Source organism: Camelus dromedarius, chromosome 27 (assembly GCF_036321535.1).
Source record: "Camelus dromedarius isolate mCamDro1 chromosome 27, mCamDro1.pat, whole genome shotgun sequence".
Taxonomy (NCBI): Eukaryota; Metazoa; Chordata; class Mammalia; order Artiodactyla; family Camelidae; genus Camelus; species Camelus dromedarius.
In genome coordinates, this window is record NC_087462.1 from 9667345 (window position 1) to 9684402 (window position 17058).

Below are 17058 nucleotides of genomic sequence, written 5' to 3' on the forward strand. Positions count from 1 at the left end.
TAGGCAGCTTCAGGCATGGCTGTATCCAAGTGCACTGATGTTGCCACTGGGGAAGGGTGAAATACCCTGAATGGTTGGTATTCAGTGTGCCCTGTTTTCTTCCCAACCCGTGGAAAGGGGTGAGATGGCTGTGACCACTCCCCAAATCCCAACCCAGATGATGTGAGGGCTCTCCCAGCTCGCCCATATGACTGGCCTTGCCTGGGTCATATAACCTTGCTTTGGGCCAGTCATGGGCCATAGCTGTGGAATGCTCTGATTGGCCAGGTCTCTGTCAAGCCTCTCTGGGAAGGGAGGTTTATAGTTCCATTAGGAAATAGTGTGGGTGCTCCCCAGAGGAAGGGAGAAAGGAGACACTTATAACAGGTCCACTATTCAATTGTCTTCCTGGATAATGAGAAATTGTGAAAAAAGTTTACCAGCTAGATTTTCTCAGTTCCATAAAAAAATAGTTTTATGGGGAAACAGCTTTTCTTTCCCATGAGCATTTATTGGGCATCTGTGTGCCAGGCCCCTCGATCAACTTCAAAGCCGCCTGGGGTTATTCTCCCATTTTGCATATGGGGAAACTAAAGCCCTAAGAGTCCCAGATCTCCTAAGTAATGGGCTCCCGACCCTGCAGGACTGAAAACGGGAGACGCATAGCTTCTGCAGGCGGGAGCTATTAACTGAAGACTTATATACCATTAGGGATGTGTGTGCTAATGGAGGCCGCCTGAGCAGAGGATTCCGGGAGACTTAATGCCCTGAGACTTAGTGCCCGGATCGTAGCTCCACCCCCTCCAGCAGGGTGCGTTCGTGTTTACACCATTTTGAGAGATAATGGCACAGACGGCGACCTCCACCCTTCCAGGCCCTTATCTGCAGCCCCAAGCCCTGTCTGGACGCCACTTGGTGTCGCGGGGTCGGGCCAGCGCTAAAGCTTCCGAACCTCGATGTGGACGACAATGCGGCGTGGGTCTGCCTGGTTGGAGACCCTGCACTGCGCTTCCGCGCGGGGAACCCAGCCGGTGGGCGGGACGGCGCGTGCGCACAAGGGCGCCTCGGGAAGTTGGAAATCAGCCCGCCTGGCCGCGGGCCTGGGCGGCCCCCGGGGCATGGGCGCTGCGGCTGGCTTGGCTCGGCGGCTGCGGGTGGCCTTGCGGGAGGAGGAGTTGCGGTGAGGGCGGGGCCCGGGGGGGCGGGGCGGGGGTGGGGGGCGTGTGTCGCGGTCCACTCTGACCCTTTGACCGTAGGGTCGTGGAGGAGCTGCTCCGCCGCGGTGCCGACCCCAACCTGGTATTGGAGGATGGCGCGGCGGCCATGCACCTGGCGGCCAGAGCCCGGCACCCGCGGAGTCTGAGTTGCCTTGAGGCCCTGCTTCGCCGTGGCGGAGACCCCAACGCACGGTGAGAGGAGGTCTAGGCTTGGGGCAGGTATGCCGCGCAGAGGAGGTGTCTCCCGAGTCCGAGGGTGAGACCTGGGAGCCTTGGAGAGGGCGTCCCAAGATCCAAGGATGGGGACCCTGGGGCGGAACTTGGGGAACCTGGGAAGGGATCTTGAGGGTTCAAGGGCGGCAGAGGCTAGGGTACTAGACCTATAGTGGGGCATGAGGTTTCGCTGGGGCCAAAGTGAGGAATCAAAGTTTCGCATCTGATGGTTTCTAGAGTCAGAGAGCAGAGGTTTGAATTCCAGCCCGAGGGCGCAGGATCTAGATTCCAAGGGTGGTATCTCAGGCTAGAGAACGGAGATAGGGGGCTGAGAGCCAAGGCTCCGGGACCCGGGGCGGAGATCGAGTTCTCTCCTCCACTGATCCCCTCCTTCGCCTCTGCCCCAGATCGGCCGAGGCGCTGACGCCGCTGCACGTGGCTGCTGCCTGGGGCTGTCGCCGCGGCCTGGAGCTGCTGCTGAGCCAGGGAGCGGACCCCGCGCTGCGCGACCAGGTGGGGTCCCCTGCGTTGGCTGTAGCAGGGCCAACCCTGAGGGAGGGAGGGAGGGAGGGAGGGAGGAGAGGGCCTCGGGCGCCCCCTGCTGACCGAGCCGCTGCAGGATGGACTCCGGCCGCTGGACTTGGCGGAGCAGCAGGGGCATCAGAACTGTGTGTGTATCCTGCGGGAGCTGGAGACCCAGACCAGGACCCCGACCCGGACCCGGGCAGTCACCCAGGACCCAGAGCCCCAGCCTGGTGGTGAGTGGAGCCTGCGCGGCTGGGGATGCTTAGCATCTGATCTAGCTTTGCGAATCTCTGTCTCTGATGTCCACTCTCTCCCCCTGTTTGAGTTTTATGTCCAGGATCTCCAGTCAGTCTCTCTGCCTCCGACTCGCTCCCTTCTCCTCGTGATTGCAGCCGCTTCTTTCTGTCTGATCTGACTTCCGTCTTTGTCTCTTACTTCCTCCTCCCTCCTCTCTGACACTCACTCTTATCCCCTGCTCCAGGCCCAGGCCTTTGGGAAAAGGGGCTGGATATCAGCCCCCCTGGACCTCCCAATGTGATGCTGGACTCCACAGCACTGGACAGAGGTGACAGCAAGGACATGAACCTGAAGGCTAGCCCTGGACCCCCCAGCCTTCTTGCCCACCCTAACATTGCTGACACAGATGGCATCTCGGGGTCCCCCCTAGGGCGCTGGGACTGCAGCTCAGTTGCCTCCTTTGTCACCGCGGTTGAGGCCTCTGGAGCTGAGGATCCATGCCCCGACACATACCCCTGGACTGGTGTCCAACCCTCCCAGAGGGTGCCAAGATCTTCGGGTACCCCACAGCTGGAGCATCAAGCCCTCATGGAGAGCAGAGAGACAGAACTAAATGCCCGCCTGCAAGCCCTGACTCTGACCTTGCCAGATGCTTCCCCCTCCCCTAAGTCCTTCCCAGACAGGAGCCCAGCCAATAGGCCCCCTTGGGAACCACCGTCTGGACCCTGTGAATTCCACTTCCAGAAAGATGACCAGTCCCTTGACAGTGATGTGGCTGCCCTCTGGCTGACAGAGGATGAGGCGAGCTCCATGGGGAGCAGAGACCCCGTCCCCTCTTGCCAATGCCCACTGGACCCCACCATATCTGACCTGGAGCTGCTGCAAGCACTCCGGGCGCTTGGTGAGAGCCCTGGCCCCATCACGCCCTTCAGCCGGCCACACTACCTCCGACGGCTGGAAGAAGCCCAGGCTGCTCCAGGTTAGTCCCTTCTGGGCATCCAGAGTACAAGGAACCTCCAGGAGTCCCTGGAGACCCCCTGGCTCTCAGTGCAACCTACTTCTCCCTCCATCTCTGGGAACCACCCCTTCCTTTGTCTCTCTTGACCCAGTTTCCCCTCCCAGGCCCAGAATTTTCAGGGCACAGCCCAGAGCTGGCCGAGGCCCTGCGGACAGGCCGCATCCCAGATGCCCAGGCAGATGAGGATGTTCTTGCCCAGCAGTTTAAGCGGCCGGATCCCTCCAGAAGGTGGCGGGAGGGAGTTGTGAAGTCCAGCTTCACTTATCTACTCCTGGACCCCAGGTACTTGGAGCAGAAGTCACCTGGAAGTGGGACCCGGAAATTCTGGGATTGGTTCTTATATTCTGTGTGTCCTTAAGAAGGAAACTGGCCTTCTCTGGTCATCAGCTTCTTTATTTACAAAAGGCAATTGGTGTGATATATATATAATTATATATATATAATTGTGACATATGTCTTATATATAATTGATGTATACACACACACAATGGACTACTACTCAGCCATAAAAAGAATGAAAGTTTGCCATGTGCAGCAACATGGATGGACTTGGAGGGCATTATGCTAAGTGAAAGAAGTCAGAAAGAGACAAATACTGTACAATATCACTTATATGTGGAATCTTAAAAATACAACAAACTAGTGAATAAAACAAAAAAGGAGCAGACTCACAGATATAGAAAACAAACTAGTGATTACTAGTGTGGAGAGGGGATGGGGGAGGGGCGATATAGGAGAATTTAAAAAGTTATTTTTGGATTATATGAAATCATGTGTGTGAAACTTTTGAAAACTGTGAAGCACTGTAGAATTTAAAGAATCTTTCATTCAATTTTTAAAAAAAAATTTATTAAAAGAAAAAAAGACAGTTGGATCCAATTGAAGCTGCTGAGTGTCCTTGGGGGAACAGTTCCCACCCCCGCCACTGCCTTTTACGTAACGGGAGTCACTGGATGTGGGTTCAGTTTGCTCTGTGACTTCAGAGACTGTCTCTGGGGTGACTCTCATCACTTTTTTTTCTCTGAGCCGTCTGCTTCATCTAGGGAGACTCAGGACCTGCCAACCCGGGCCTTCTCACTGACCCTGGCTGAATGCCTTCGGATTTTTGTACATGCCATCTTCTATGTGGGCAAGGGAACACGGGCCCGGCCAGATGTCCACCTCTGGGAGGCCCTCAGTCACCGTGGGCGGCCAGGAAAACAGGTGTGAGGATAAGGACAAGGGTCATGGCAGCAGCAGCCCAGCTGCAGGCAGGCAGAAGAAGGAGGGAATTGGGGGGCGGACTCCTAACCCCTTGCCTTGGCCCCCCTCCCTAGGCCTGTCCCAAGGTGCGCCAGATCTTGGACATTTGGGCCAGTGGTCGCGGAGTTGTCTCCCTACATTGCTTCCAGCATGTGGTTGCCGTGGAGGCTTACACTCGAGAGGCATGTCTTGTGGATGCTCTAGGTGGGTGCCTGGCTTGTGTGTGTGTTGGTGGTGGGGGTTGTCACATGAAGGGCACTAGATCTGCTGATTTCCTCACCCCTTCCTCCATCAGGGCTGTTCATTTGTTCAGTGAGCAGTTATTGAGCACCAATTGTGTATCTGCACATGTACATATTTTGCTCCATTGGTTTACTCCTGCTCGAGGGCAATACCCAGTGCATTCACTGGCATATACTTCTGCCAGGGGTTCCTGGAGGCTGCCTTTGTGACCTAACCCCCAATCTCCTCAGGGATCCAGACCTTGACCAACCAGAAGCAAGGACACTGCTATGGAGTGGTGGCAGGCTGGCCACTGCACCGGCGCCGCCGCTTAGGGGTACATCTGCTGCACCGTGCCCTCCTTGTCTTCCTGGCTGAGGGTGAGCGAGAGCTGCGGCCCCAGGACATCCAGGCCCGTGGCTGAACCCTGGGGAGTTGGCCATTCAGCTTAGGTAGAGAGCAGAGTGTTTGAATGTTCCAGCTGCCCTGTGAGAGCAGCCCCGCATCTCTAGCTCCAGAGGGCTAGTTGGGGAACAGCCAGGCAGGTCTCCCTTGTAGACTGAGGGAGGACTTTATTACAGATGGAACTGCTGGAGAGGTAGTGAGCTCCCTGTCATGGGAGGAGACTAAGGGGATGTGAGAGGAGAACAAGTAGACCAGATGGGTCTTTGGAACATTCTGGTGCTTTGAAACATGCCAATGCTTTGGCAGTTTGGTCCTGTCTGTGCAAAGAATCCATTTTTTATCTCCCAGACACAGAAGACCCACAGTGTGGGCTGGGCCAGGGGCTTCCAATCCGTTACACGAAGGGAATCTGCCCAGCTCAAGTACGGGGTTATGCTGCTTCCAGCTATGGGACCTCGGAGCAGTAATTTCTCTCTGAGCCTGGGGAAAGTGCGAGGTGCTACCTCAGGGGGTCATTGTGGGGATCAGATTAAATGAAGTCATGGGATAGTGTTTGCTTAGAGCCCTACTGAGCCAGAGGCAGCTCTGCAGCCCAGGTGGAAAGTCTCTGGGGGAAGGGGGGAGGGTTCTGGAATGTTCTCGAGGGGCCGATTGTGTGTGGTGAGGGGTGGGCAGGGCTGGGGAGATCTTCCCGGTGCTAGTGTGAGACAGCAGCACTCCTAGGGATCCCTGTGTGACTGGAGCCTCGTGGCGTTGCTTCTCTGAACCTGTTCCTTCCACTGTAAAATGAGATCAGTAACCCCGACTTTATGCAAAGAGCTTCAGTAAATGCCAAGCCACTATTGGGATAGTGTTGATGGGATCATTTAAATTTTCCATAAGTTGTTTCTTCAAAACAGTCTAGAGGGTTTCTGGACTTGGTGAGATCTGCTGCCTCATTGGATTCAACACCTGTCCGTCTTGCGGCTCAGCAAACCAGGGCTTGCAGGGGGCAGGCCAAGGTGCTACCGGCCTCCATTCCTCCACTGCCTCCACTGCTAAGCCCCTGAGTACTCTGTGGATAATTAGGGTCCCTGCCCATGGAGGGTGCCTGGGTGCTACCATTTTAACTGAGCTGAAGAAACTACTCTCCGAGCTTCTGTTTGCTCATTTGTAAGACACGGAATTCTCCCAGACACCAAGTAGTTGCTTGATAAAGCGATAACAATCGAAACTGCGTGCCATCTCCCAAGAATACGCAAATAGAAAGAATCCAGACGCCCCCCACCCCAAAAGGCCCAGAAGAGATGGTATTTGTCTAACAGGGTTTCCCCACCTCTGCCTTACTGACTTTGAGGTCAGGTTACTCCTTGCGGTGGGGGCTGTCCTGTGTATTGTAGGGTGTCAGGCAGCATTCCTGGGCCCCACCTACCAGACGCCAGGAGCACTTCCCTCACCACCCCCACCCCCGCCACTCCCAGTTGTGGCAATCAAAAATGTCTCCTGAATTTGCCAAAGTACGACAGTGTCCTTGTATGAACCCCTGCTTTAAATTAAAGGTGGGGTCACAAACCAGCGGGGAAAGGACCAAAGGTGCAGCAGCTGAGGAGACCAATCTCTCCTCCCACCGTCCACACAAACCACAGATAAATCTAGATATATATACATTAGAATACAATAGAGAGGGGTGGAGGGTATAGCTCAGTGATAGAATGTGTGCTTAGCATGCACAGGGTCCTGGGTTCAATCCCCAGTACCTCCATTAAAAATGAGCAAATAAAATAATTACCTCCCGTCTTAAAAGTTTTTTTTCCTTAAAAAGAAAAAAGATACAGAGGCCACTGAGCAGGGAAATCCTTCCACCAGGCAAAAAAAGATTCAAAATAAAAACCATCTTTATGACAAAAGTGATCAAGTTGTAAGATAAAAACAGGACAGTAAGAGGTACCAGTTTGCTGTGTAGTGTGCATTGACGAACCTCTGGGTTTAAGATACCCAGCACAGGGCCTTGCATGGAGCTGGCATCAATTATGGCTACTCTAATTAGATGCAACAGCCGCTGATCCTCACCTCAACTTCAGCATTGACCTCAGTTGGTCTTCCTCCTCCCCTCCAGGGACCGGGAGCTCGGCCCCATACAGCCTTCTGCTCCAGGAATACTGCCCAAGTAGCCCCTGCTTTTTGGGGGGGGGGGGAACTCAGGAAGCAAGCCTGGACTGACCATATCCTCAAGTCTCTGCGGGCCAGCCCCGAGTGGGAGGCACCATAAGTCCAGCCCGCACATGGGAAAACAAGCTCAGGGCGACCCCGTCCTGAAGTCATCCAGCACTGGTCCGGAGACTTGGATTGTCACTTTTTATTGAGTTACAAGTTGAGATGTGCAGGTTCGGTGGCGCTAGCCCCCTCCCAAACCCTCCCCACCTTGGGCAACAATAGCTCCCAGCGCCGAGGAATGGGGTGGGGGTGGTAAGGGGTCTCGGGCATTGGGGAGGGGCCCCGAGGGTCCCTGGGGGCTCGTGAGTCCCAGGATCAAGCATGGCTGACACGGAAGACAGAGAGCGGGTGGGGGCCTGCCTCGGCCCTGGCGTTGTGGAGGAGAGGGCTTCTGTACAAGGTCATCCTCTGCGGGGGGCCCGGCTATGGACCCGAAACACCGATGGTCACCGCAGGACTGAAGCAGAGAGCACTGTGCGCACCTGGCTCCCACGAATGCCACGTCCTGCCCAGCCGGCCTGGGGGCGTCTCCTTGACCTGATCCCGCCCACCGGAGCGGAGGGCCCGCCCAGGTGATCCACGCTGCAGACCCGACCCGGCTCCTGCCTCCTCCTCTTGCTCCTGCGCTCACTAAGTGATACCCGGCCAGCTCAGTCGCTACTTCTTCTCCTCTGGGGGCGCAGGCAGGGGCTCGGGCAGGGCCTTGGGCGAGGGCTCTGGCTCCCAGAGCAGAAATTCGTGGAGCAGCGTGTTTACCGTCTCCGGGCACTCCAGCATCACCATGTGGCTGCCTTCGTCGATGAGCTTCAGGAAGGCCAGGAGCAGGATCTGCGGAGGACGCAGGCTCAAGATGGGTAGAGGCAGGATGGCGGACCTCGGGGCCAGGCTGTCCTGAGACTCCCTAGCTATCTATCAGGATGTCTCTCTTGCAGTCTATCCTATATTCCCCCATTTCCACCCAAGGGGGAGCTGGAGGGTGACCTGTCACCTTGCTGGAGCCCAACTCGGTATTCACTCATTCCACATTTATTAAGTGCCTACAGTATGTCCAGAGCATGATTTCTCAACCTGGGCACTAGTGACATTTGGGGCAGGATCATACTCTGGGATGGGGACTGTTCATGCACTGTATGATACTCAGCCGCATCCCTGGCCTCGAGCATCACTAGATGCCAGTAATCGCATCCCACTCCCTGCCACCCCCACAGTGTGACAATTTAAAATGTCTCCAGACATTGCCAAATGTCTTTAGGGGGCAATGTCTCTAGGGGGCAAAGTCACCTGGGTGAGAAATCACTGAGAGACGCAGACAAGGTCTCTCACACTAAGGTAGGGTATCTCAGTCTCCACTCTACTGAGACTTTTGGAGCCGGATCTTTTTCTGCAGTGAGGCCTGCTCATTCTAGGGTGTTGGGCAGCGCAGCATCCCTGGTCTCCACACACCAGAAGCCACCAGTAGCACCTCCCTCTTGCACAGTCGTAACAACCAAAAAGTCTGCAGACACTTCCACATGTCCCCTGGAGGACAGAATTATCCCTGGTTAAGAACCACTGATCCAGAGCTAGTCTAAGCACTAAAGATCTCAAGACCCTTTCTAATTTAAAGATCTCTGACTCTAATTTAAAGACCCTTTCTAATTTAAAGCCCTCTCTCAGAATTATGTAACCCATCACAAATCCCAGCTGTGAAGAGTGCCTTTTTATGTGCAGTGGGGCAGCACAAACATCCCACCACCTGTCCAAGGAGCCCCACTTCCTGGATTCCACCTTTGACTTTTGATCTAAGCTCTGACTTCCTTGGGGCTGGAGCACTTGTGTCAGGGTCCCCTTAGGCTGTGCAAGGGGGGTGTGGTGGGGTGTGGTGGCCGGGGTGTCATGCCCCTACCTCGGCCATGCGCTGGTCTTCCTCCACCGGCACAAACTTGTCATGCATGCCGTGGACAAGCAGGACAGGCACGGTGAGCTCGGCATGGTAGACCTCATCGCCCTCGGGCCAATACTGGCCACTCATCATGGCCCGAAGCACGAAGGACGACACGTTGAACGCATTGCCCTCCTTCAGCAGCTGCTTCTCTTTGGCTCCTTGGTGGGCGAAGCCGGCCCTGGGGTTTGGGAGGCACCGCTGGAGCCCTTGTGCCAGCTCGCCCACCAGGGGTGTCCCCCATTCCAGCCCCAGCATTACAACCTCCCCTCCCATCCGATTCGGGGAGATGCCAGGGCAGGGCCAGGGTCACTCACTTGAGGAAGCTCCAAGCCAGGCAGGGTGACAGGCAGTGCAGGACACACGTGGGCATGTTGAAGATGGAGCAGAAGCTGGGCTCCAGTGCTGTGGGGCCCCCTCCGTTGATCATGATCACCTTGTGCACCAGGTCTGGGTACTCGTGCGCCAGGAACGTGCAGAAGGAGACCCTGCCCCATAGGTGGATGGTGGGGAGGGTTGAAGGGCAGTGGTCAGCAGGATACAAGCAGGGAGGGGGTTAATGCCCTCCCCTCACCCAGAGGCAGGTCCTTGAAGGCCAAGATTCTTCCCCTGGGATCCATGGACACCAGATGGGGGGGGGGTGAGGGATGGGTGGGGCACCTCAAATGCCCTGGTATTGTGAGATTGTGTGTCTGTGTGTGTGTGTGTTGAACATGGATTTTTGTTTTCTTTTGGAGAGGATCCAAATCCAGACCTTTCATCAAATCCTCAAAGTCACAATGACCCCCAAAGAGGTAAGAATTATTAATTTCCAAGTATCAGGAAAACTATTTGATTGAACAAACCCTTTGGCTTCTCAGAGAAGGTGACTGTTTCCTGCATATCCCTTCCCTTTCAGGATCTTCTCTCATCGGCCTCTGGGCATCGCACATCTGCCGGCCTTATGCAAGGTGGAAGGGTGCAGCCTGAGGAGCCCCCACAGTCCAGGCCTCATTCCCCCTAAAGCAGGGTTCATTTGGCAAACTATGGCCTGTGGGCTAGCTACTTGTTTTTGTCAACTAAGTTTACAATTTTGTAAATATGTCAGATATTTTGTAAATAAAGATTTATTGGAACAAAGCCATGCCCATGTGTTTACAATTATGACTGTTTTCCTGGAGTAGTCTTGTGAAGTTCCAACAGAGACCAACAGTATGGCTTGTGAATCTAAAATATGTAATATTTGGCCCTTCAAGAAAAAATTTGCCAACTCCTGCTGAAAAGAGGGACAGGATACAAGCAGAAGTTGGGTGGACTTGACTGTGCCAGTGACTCACTGGTGCACTTGGGCAAACTGCTTAACCTCTCTGAACTTCCATCTCCAAATCTGTCACATAGTAACTGTGCTGACTTCATAGCAGTTAAGGGGTAAGAGGTATTTCCACAGATGGGTGGTCATTTAACTGGAGGAATTATTTAGCATAACCATCCATTTTGGGGGATGTTTTCATATAAACAAATAGGAGCTAGGTTACTTTCCAGTCTGTCTTCCTTTCTTTTGGAAACTTATATAACATTTCGTTTTCTTGGCTAATTGCATGGGCTGCAACTGCTGAAACAGTGGTTCTCAACCTGGCTGGCTGATCAGATCCTGCCTTTCTTCCTGAGTAAAGGACCAAATGGTACCACTTGGCAGTGATCAGTCACCCCAACCCAGAGCCTTCCATAGAGTGGACTCTAATTTAAATGCTAGATGGAGTGGGGAGGTTATAGCTCAGTGGTAAGAGTGAGTGCTTAGCATACATAAGGTGCCGGGTTCAATCCCCAGTACCTCCATTAGATAAACAAACAAACAAACAAACAAACAATTAAACCTAATTACCTCCCCCCCCATCAAAAGAAAGGTGGTATTATCCATCACTCATTTAAGGGATAGTGAATTACAGCAACCTGAGCCCTTATAAACCAAATGTATGGAATTCCAATTAGTCCTTCCTTGGAGCCCTTGGGGTCTTCAGAGCAACCAATTTTTGAACTTCGTCAAAGACAGTGCGTCTCAGCCAGGGGTGATTCTGCCCACCAGAGGACCTCTGGCAACATCTGAAGGCATTTCTGATTGCCATGATCATCACTAGACCATTGCACTAGTGGCATCTAATGCGCAGAGGTCAGGGATGCTGCTAAACATCCTACGGTGCACAGGAAAGCCCCTCACAGAAAAGAATTACTTGATCTAAAATGTCAATAATTTGGAGGTTGAGACACTGCTTTAGAACAATGTGAAACAATAGCATTGGTGGCAGGAATCCCTGTTCTGTGGCAGATGTTAATGGGATTTTTTCAAGAAGGGAAATTAGCATTTTGTATGTGGGTGTCCAGTTCCTGCCAGCCCCCACCCCTTACCCTCATCCCCACCCCAGCATTGGCTCACCCATAGGAATGCCCAATGAGCACGTTTCGCTTCTTGGCATAGCGCTTGAAGATGGCGCGCATGTCCTCTGCCAGCGCATAGAAGGTGTAGGCTGCAGCCACCTGGGGGGCTGAGCTGGCCCCGTGGCCAGCCAGGTCGGGTGCCACCACCTCATAGCCCAGGCGCACAAAGAAGTCCAGCTGCTCCTTCCAGATGGCCAGGGAGCCGCCGACACCGTGGATGAAAAAGAGCACCACGTCGGCCTGGGCGCCCTTGCAGCTGGTGATACGCTTCTCACAGTCAATGTGGATGGTCCGCTTGGGGCGTCGGGCTCGCCGCCGTCGCCCACCACTGCCAGCACTGCCCGGGCCTGAGCGGCCATCACTGCCCGCTGGGTCCACCAGCTCTACCTCTAGGGCGGCTGGTGGCTCCCCAGAGCCATTCTGCCCATGCAAGAGGTCAGCTCGCGGTGCCTGGCCCAGGTTCTCCACCAGTAACCGCCCATTGCGGTACACGGTGATTCTGCGCTGGCAGTGGACCAAGCCGGACTGGTCCCCATGGGCGGTATCCGGCAGTGGTGGAGGTGGGGTTGGGGCCGGAGCTGGTCCAGCATGCTTCACCCGCAGCACACGACCAGGCTTGACCTCCACAAAGGTGTAGCCATCACTGGACTCGACGCTTTCCAGCGGCCCCACGGCATTGGGTGGTGCACCCAGCAGACAACAGAAGATCCCATCGGTCACCCCGGTCAGCATGGTGTGTCCTGTGACTGGGGGAGACAGCCAGCTCAAAGGCCGTTTAAACAGGGATTCCTCCACTCCCACAGCACCCACTCCCCACACCCGTGTCAGATGTGTTGCACTGGGAGGCCCCATCTAGGCTCCAGTTTGGGGAGGGCCAAAGCCAACCAAGCACTAAGATGTTTTGTCTGGTCAGTACCTGCATGAGGTTGGCCACCTTCCTGGCCCAGCATAGTCTATCCTAGAGCGAAGGACATGGCTATGGGTGACACTAAAAGGCATCCATAGAGAAGGTGGTGGAATCAGGGCAGGCTTCCCAGAGGAGAGGACATTGTGGCAAATATGGCCCAACCCCCGAGGACCCTCCAGCTCAGATTTATTGTAGTCACGTCTTACTAAACCCATTCAACCATCCATCCATCCATTCATTCATGCACTGTTTCATTAACTCACTTTCACTAAACCAGCACATTCTGAGGGCTCCAAAGGCACCTAAACAGCCCAGATCCCAATGAGCCCTGATACCAGGTGTCTACACCTGGCTCCTGAAAAGCAAGGCTCTGGGAGAGGGATTTCAAAATTGAGCTCCAGAAGGCCTTGCCCAACTCCCCAAGACCACAGTGCAGTGGGTCTGTTTCACAGACCAACAAGCTGAGGCCCAGACACTCTGGGAGAAACTGTTCTGTTCCCACTGATCAGTACTCTGGGTTCTGAGGACCTGACACAGACTCCAGTGGTGAAGATGAGGATGGAGAACCTGGGGGCCTCCAGGCCTCCATCCTGCTCTCTGGGCACCCCCCCAACCGTGTCCATGGCAACCGCAGGCAGTTACATAACTCGAAGGGGATACTCGTGCAGTGCACCCCCATTGTTTAAGCCCTGGGGATGGGACCAACCCCTCGCCGTCCCTATCCTGGGCTCCACGGGGATAAATGAATGCCAAAGGCCGCGCCTGCGGTGGCCCGTACTTACTGATGGAGGAAGGGGAGCAGGCCGCGCCCCCCACCTCCGGCAGGGTTCCAGCCCGGGATTGCGGAGGGGGGCGCAGATGCGCCATGCCAGCTCCCCTCCACAGAGCCAGTCTCCCGCCTCCCGGGTGCCCTACAGCCTTGCGGCGGGGTCGAGGCCACAGGGGCTCCGCGGCTTCCTAAGAGCTCTAGCATGGGCTTTGTGGACACCCCACTCCAAAGTGGAAGACCCGGGGGCCTCGATGTCCCTCTCACAGGGCCCCCTCCCTGCTTACCTCATTGAGGGCCCCGAGGCCCGGGGCAGGGCAGAGGGGTCCCAGGCGGTGAAGCCAGCGTCCGTCTGCGGGCGCCGTTTACATGGTGGCGCGGGGTCGGACCGGGCGCATCCACATGGGTGGGCACGGGCCCGGGGCGGTCAGCGCGGGGACATCCCGCTGCCGCGGAGCGGGCCAGCCCTGTAAGTCTCTCCCCGGGGGAGGCGGGACCGCGCGCCGACGGACTGGCGCCTTGGCCAATAGCAACTGCGGAATGACCTGGCCTAGTTAGACTACCAATCAGGGGCGGAAGCTTCGGGGTGGGGGCGGGATCTGGGTGCAACGGCCCCGCCTCCCTTAGGGTCTTACAGAGGTGGAGGGAGAGATTGGGCCTAGTCCAGGGCAGAGAAGGGGTCTCAACCTGAGGTCGGCGGGGCTCCTGTGAGGCGGCAGCTGAATCCTCCTCACCGCAAATAGGATCTCCTTGGCCAGCCTCTGCCTCCGAACTGCCCTGTCCCTCCAAACTGAGCCCCTATGTCCCTCTCTCTGTGCTGACCTTTCTGTTCTACAGTCTCCCAGATCTTTGTAATTTCAGGCAGGGGAAACTGAGGCTCATAAAGGGCCTCCAAGCAAACTGAGGAGGGGCGGGGGAGGCACAGAGATGGGACTTGGAACCACGATTGTGTGATTGCAAGTCCCAGAAATTGTTGTTTAACCAGTAAACGGACGTCTTGGAGCTATGGGTAATTAGGGATTTAGAGTTTCACAGATAGATAGAGTTTAACCATTGGCCAATTTAAATGGTGACTCTGTGGTCTCAGCTGGAGTCAGAGAGCCCAGGGTTCAAATTCAGTCTCTGCCCTTTGCTGATATGTGACCTTGAGCAAGTCTCTGTCCAGAGACTTCATTTATTTCCCTATGAAGTAATTCCCTCATGAATTTGCCATGCAGGTAAAACACTCAGCAGGGAAAGTATTCGATACATTATTGGCATTATTGTACCGATGTAGTATTGTAGTGGTTTGCTAAATGATGATGCAGGTAGGACAGGCTTCAGAGGACAAGGGGTTAACCATTTCTTGCCCACTCCCATCCCCTGGAATTTGCTGCCAGAGCTGGATTAGGTCCAGTCACCCACTCTTGCCCACTCAGGGTGCTCCCAGGAGACTACAGTTTATTCATGCAGAAAAATCTCCCTCCCTCCCCAAACTGGGAGATGCTGGGGTGCCTGCAGGGACTCAGCTGCAAGCCTGGCCCTTGACGGCCCCCTGGGCTTCAGGAGAGTCTGGGGAGAGCAGTGATGGGCCAGAGGACTGGTGGAAGGGAGAGCATCTGAGGAGGATTTTTAAAAGATGAATAGGGGTGTACCAGGCAAAGGAGGGTGTAGCTGAAATTTAGGGTGTGTGCGTATGTTAAGAGTGGGTTTCAAATGCCTGCCAGAGGAGCTGGATATTTTCCTTGGGGCAATAGGGAGCCATAGAGGGTGTGTGAGAAGGGAAAGGGCTCAGATAGGAGAATTAGAAAAATTCTTCTAGGGCCTGAATGGAGGCACTGCCAAGGACAAGCCTGCAAACCTTGAGTTTTACAGACTGAGAAATTGAATGACCACCCCAAGGACATCCAGCCAACTCGAACTCAGACCTCCTGGGCTCCCAGCCAAGGGGCGGAGACTTGGCTGGGGCCAAAGGATAGCTGCCAGCCAGCTGTGTGCCATCTGCCCGACTCCCGCTGGGCGTGGGAGATTCAACCAGCCGTTTCCTGAGACTGCCACCAGCTGCGCCACCGTTACCCCAGGGCGCCCTCTGCAGGTCTGCAGGAGAAAGAACTACAACTCCCAGCAGACCCCAGGATATAAGAGCTAGTATGCACGCGCATGCGGAGGAGGTGCCCTTCGCCTACCACTTGCTGGTCCACACACCCCTGTGGGCACAGACGCTCTCGTCTGAAGTATACAGTGCAGACGTAGAACTACAACTTCCGGAGGCCCCCGCGGCATGCGTGCTCCGCTGTAGGAGAAACTACGTTGCCCAGAAGTCCTCATTCCGCACTGCGGAACCTACCGGCTTTGGAAAAGTGGCCGCGGGACAACGTGACACGCAGTTGGACATGGCTTTCTTTGTCAGATCTGTGGGTCGCCTGTTGGGCCCCGTCAGTAGGTCAGCGGCGCTACTGGGTGACAGGTGAGTCCTCAGGGGGACCCATTCCCAAATCTGGGAGTAAGGGCGGTGTCGGGGGCTGGCGCCAGCTGTTTACTGACTACATGACCTGCCAATGCCTTGCGAACTCCTGAAGCGTGTTTTGTTGCCAGGCTCTGTCCGGGCACAGCACGAATCGGGAAGCCGAAGCTCGAAGAGGTTGAGCTCCACGCAGAAGTAACACAGCGCCCCCTCTGACCTTTCTCGCCGTCTCTCTACCCCTGCAGGTGGCTCCAGCCCCAGGCCTGGCTGGGTCTTCCCGACGCCTGGGGACACCCCGCCATGCAGCAGACCCGGGGCAAGGCGCGCGGGAACGAGTATCAGCCGAGTAACATCAAACGCAAGCACAAGCACGGTTGGATACGGCGTTTGAGCACGCCAGCTGGCGTCCAGGTCATTCTTCGCCGCATGCACAAGGGCCGCAAATCATTGAGCCATTGAGGAGCGCGACGCTGCCGGCGGGGATCCCCCCCCCCCCCCCGCCACTATTAAAGCATTTTCCTCGCTTAGCCTACCACCGTTTTTGTTGGGAGCTGGAGAGCAGCGACGAGTCGGACTCGGACGGACATGAATCCTCCTCAAATTTCTGGTGGCCCAGGGGGAGAAATCTTGGATTGGTCTGGAAGGCGGAATGGGAACTCAGACCTTGCCAAGTGCCTTTTTACGCTTTTGAATTAGGAAGAATTTCTAACATAAGCAACAGTCCACAGAATGGTACAGTGAACGCCCGTGTGACCTTGTACACCTCTCTGACCACCAATACCTGCAACACATCCTGCCCTCTCCTGAGATGCAAATCTCAGGCATCAGGTTATTTCTTCTGTAAATACTTCAGAACGCATCTCTCCAAGATAAAGACCCTTTAATACATATTCGCAAAACTTTTCAGAGCTTAAAAAAATGGTCAATAATTCCTAATGTCATTAAAAGTCTAATAAATATTTAAATTTCTACTTGTCTTATAAATGTCATAATTCTCAGTTCCAGAAAGGCTTGTAGTGAGGTGGGAAGGGTTTGAATTCATCACCTATCCCTTGGAAATGGGCTGTGTGATCTTGAGCAAGACCTTAGCTCTTTGAGGTGCATTTGGTTCCTATAAAATGAGGTGCTCTTTTCTCTTTCACTGCTTTGTCATATTGAGTACTTCCTCAATAAGTCCTTGTTCTCTCCAGGCTGTAAGGCTGGTGAGGGGGTGGGAAGCTTGATCGTACCCAGGAAGTTTGGACACAGTGGAGTCAGGGCTGGGCGGAGGATTGTGAGGGCTCTGGAGCCTAGAGGAGGCACCTGATTTAGTCTTGGGAAGAACGCAGCCAGGAAAGGTTTCCTGGAGGAGGTGGTAA

At 54.9% G+C, this 17058-nt stretch overlaps 3 protein-coding genes across 7 annotated transcripts; 2 read left to right on the top strand and 1 right to left on the bottom strand.

The window, feature by feature from the left end:
• The first annotated feature begins 773 nt into the window (after positions 1-773).
• On the top strand, positions 774-10535 carry ANKLE1 (ankyrin repeat and LEM domain containing 1). Of its 4 annotated transcripts, XM_064479979.1 has the most exons (11): positions 774-1159; positions 1236-1388; positions 1817-1922; positions 2029-2167; positions 2416-3150; positions 3294-3471; positions 4233-4392; positions 4506-4635; positions 4905-5033; positions 9912-9966; positions 10071-10535. In XM_064479979.1, exons 1-10 carry the CDS (start codon positions 936-938, stop codon positions 9953-9955), a joined length of 1998 nt encoding a protein of 665 aa, XP_064336049.1. In that variant the 5' UTR covers positions 774-935; the 3' UTR covers positions 9956-9966; positions 10071-10535. The 4 variants fall into 4 exon arrangements, with proteins under 4 accessions (XP_064336049.1, XP_064336048.1, XP_064336050.1 ...); XM_064479978.1 differs by having other exon boundaries at positions 9912-10535; XM_064479980.1 differs by lacking the exons at positions 9912-9966; positions 10071-10535 and adding an exon at positions 5958-6825 and having other exon boundaries at positions 775-1159.
• ABHD8 (abhydrolase domain containing 8) lies at positions 7382-13744 on the bottom strand. 2 transcript variants are annotated; one of them, XM_031437567.2, is made up of 5 exons: positions 13545-13744; positions 11583-12330; positions 9490-9660; positions 9137-9353; positions 7382-8079 (listed from the first exon to the last, which is right to left on the bottom strand). In XM_031437567.2, exons 2-5 carry the CDS (start codon positions 12314-12316, stop codon positions 7909-7911), a joined length of 1293 nt encoding a protein of 430 aa, XP_031293427.1. In that variant the 5' UTR covers positions 12317-12330; positions 13545-13744; the 3' UTR covers positions 7382-7908. The 2 variants fall into 2 exon arrangements, with proteins under 2 accessions (XP_031293427.1, XP_031293424.1); XM_031437564.2 differs by lacking the exon at positions 7382-8079 and adding an exon at positions 8264-8769.
• A 1676-nt stretch (positions 13745-15420) lies between these two features.
• MRPL34 (mitochondrial ribosomal protein L34) lies at positions 15421-16671 on the top strand. The gene is made up of 2 exons (XM_010995084.3): positions 15421-15703; positions 15946-16671. The coding sequence occupies exons 1-2, from the start codon at positions 15630-15632 to the stop codon at positions 16157-16159; spliced, it is 288 nt and encodes a 95-aa protein (XP_010993386.3). The 5' UTR covers positions 15421-15629; the 3' UTR covers positions 16160-16671.
• Positions 16672-17058: the final 387 nt, after the last annotated feature.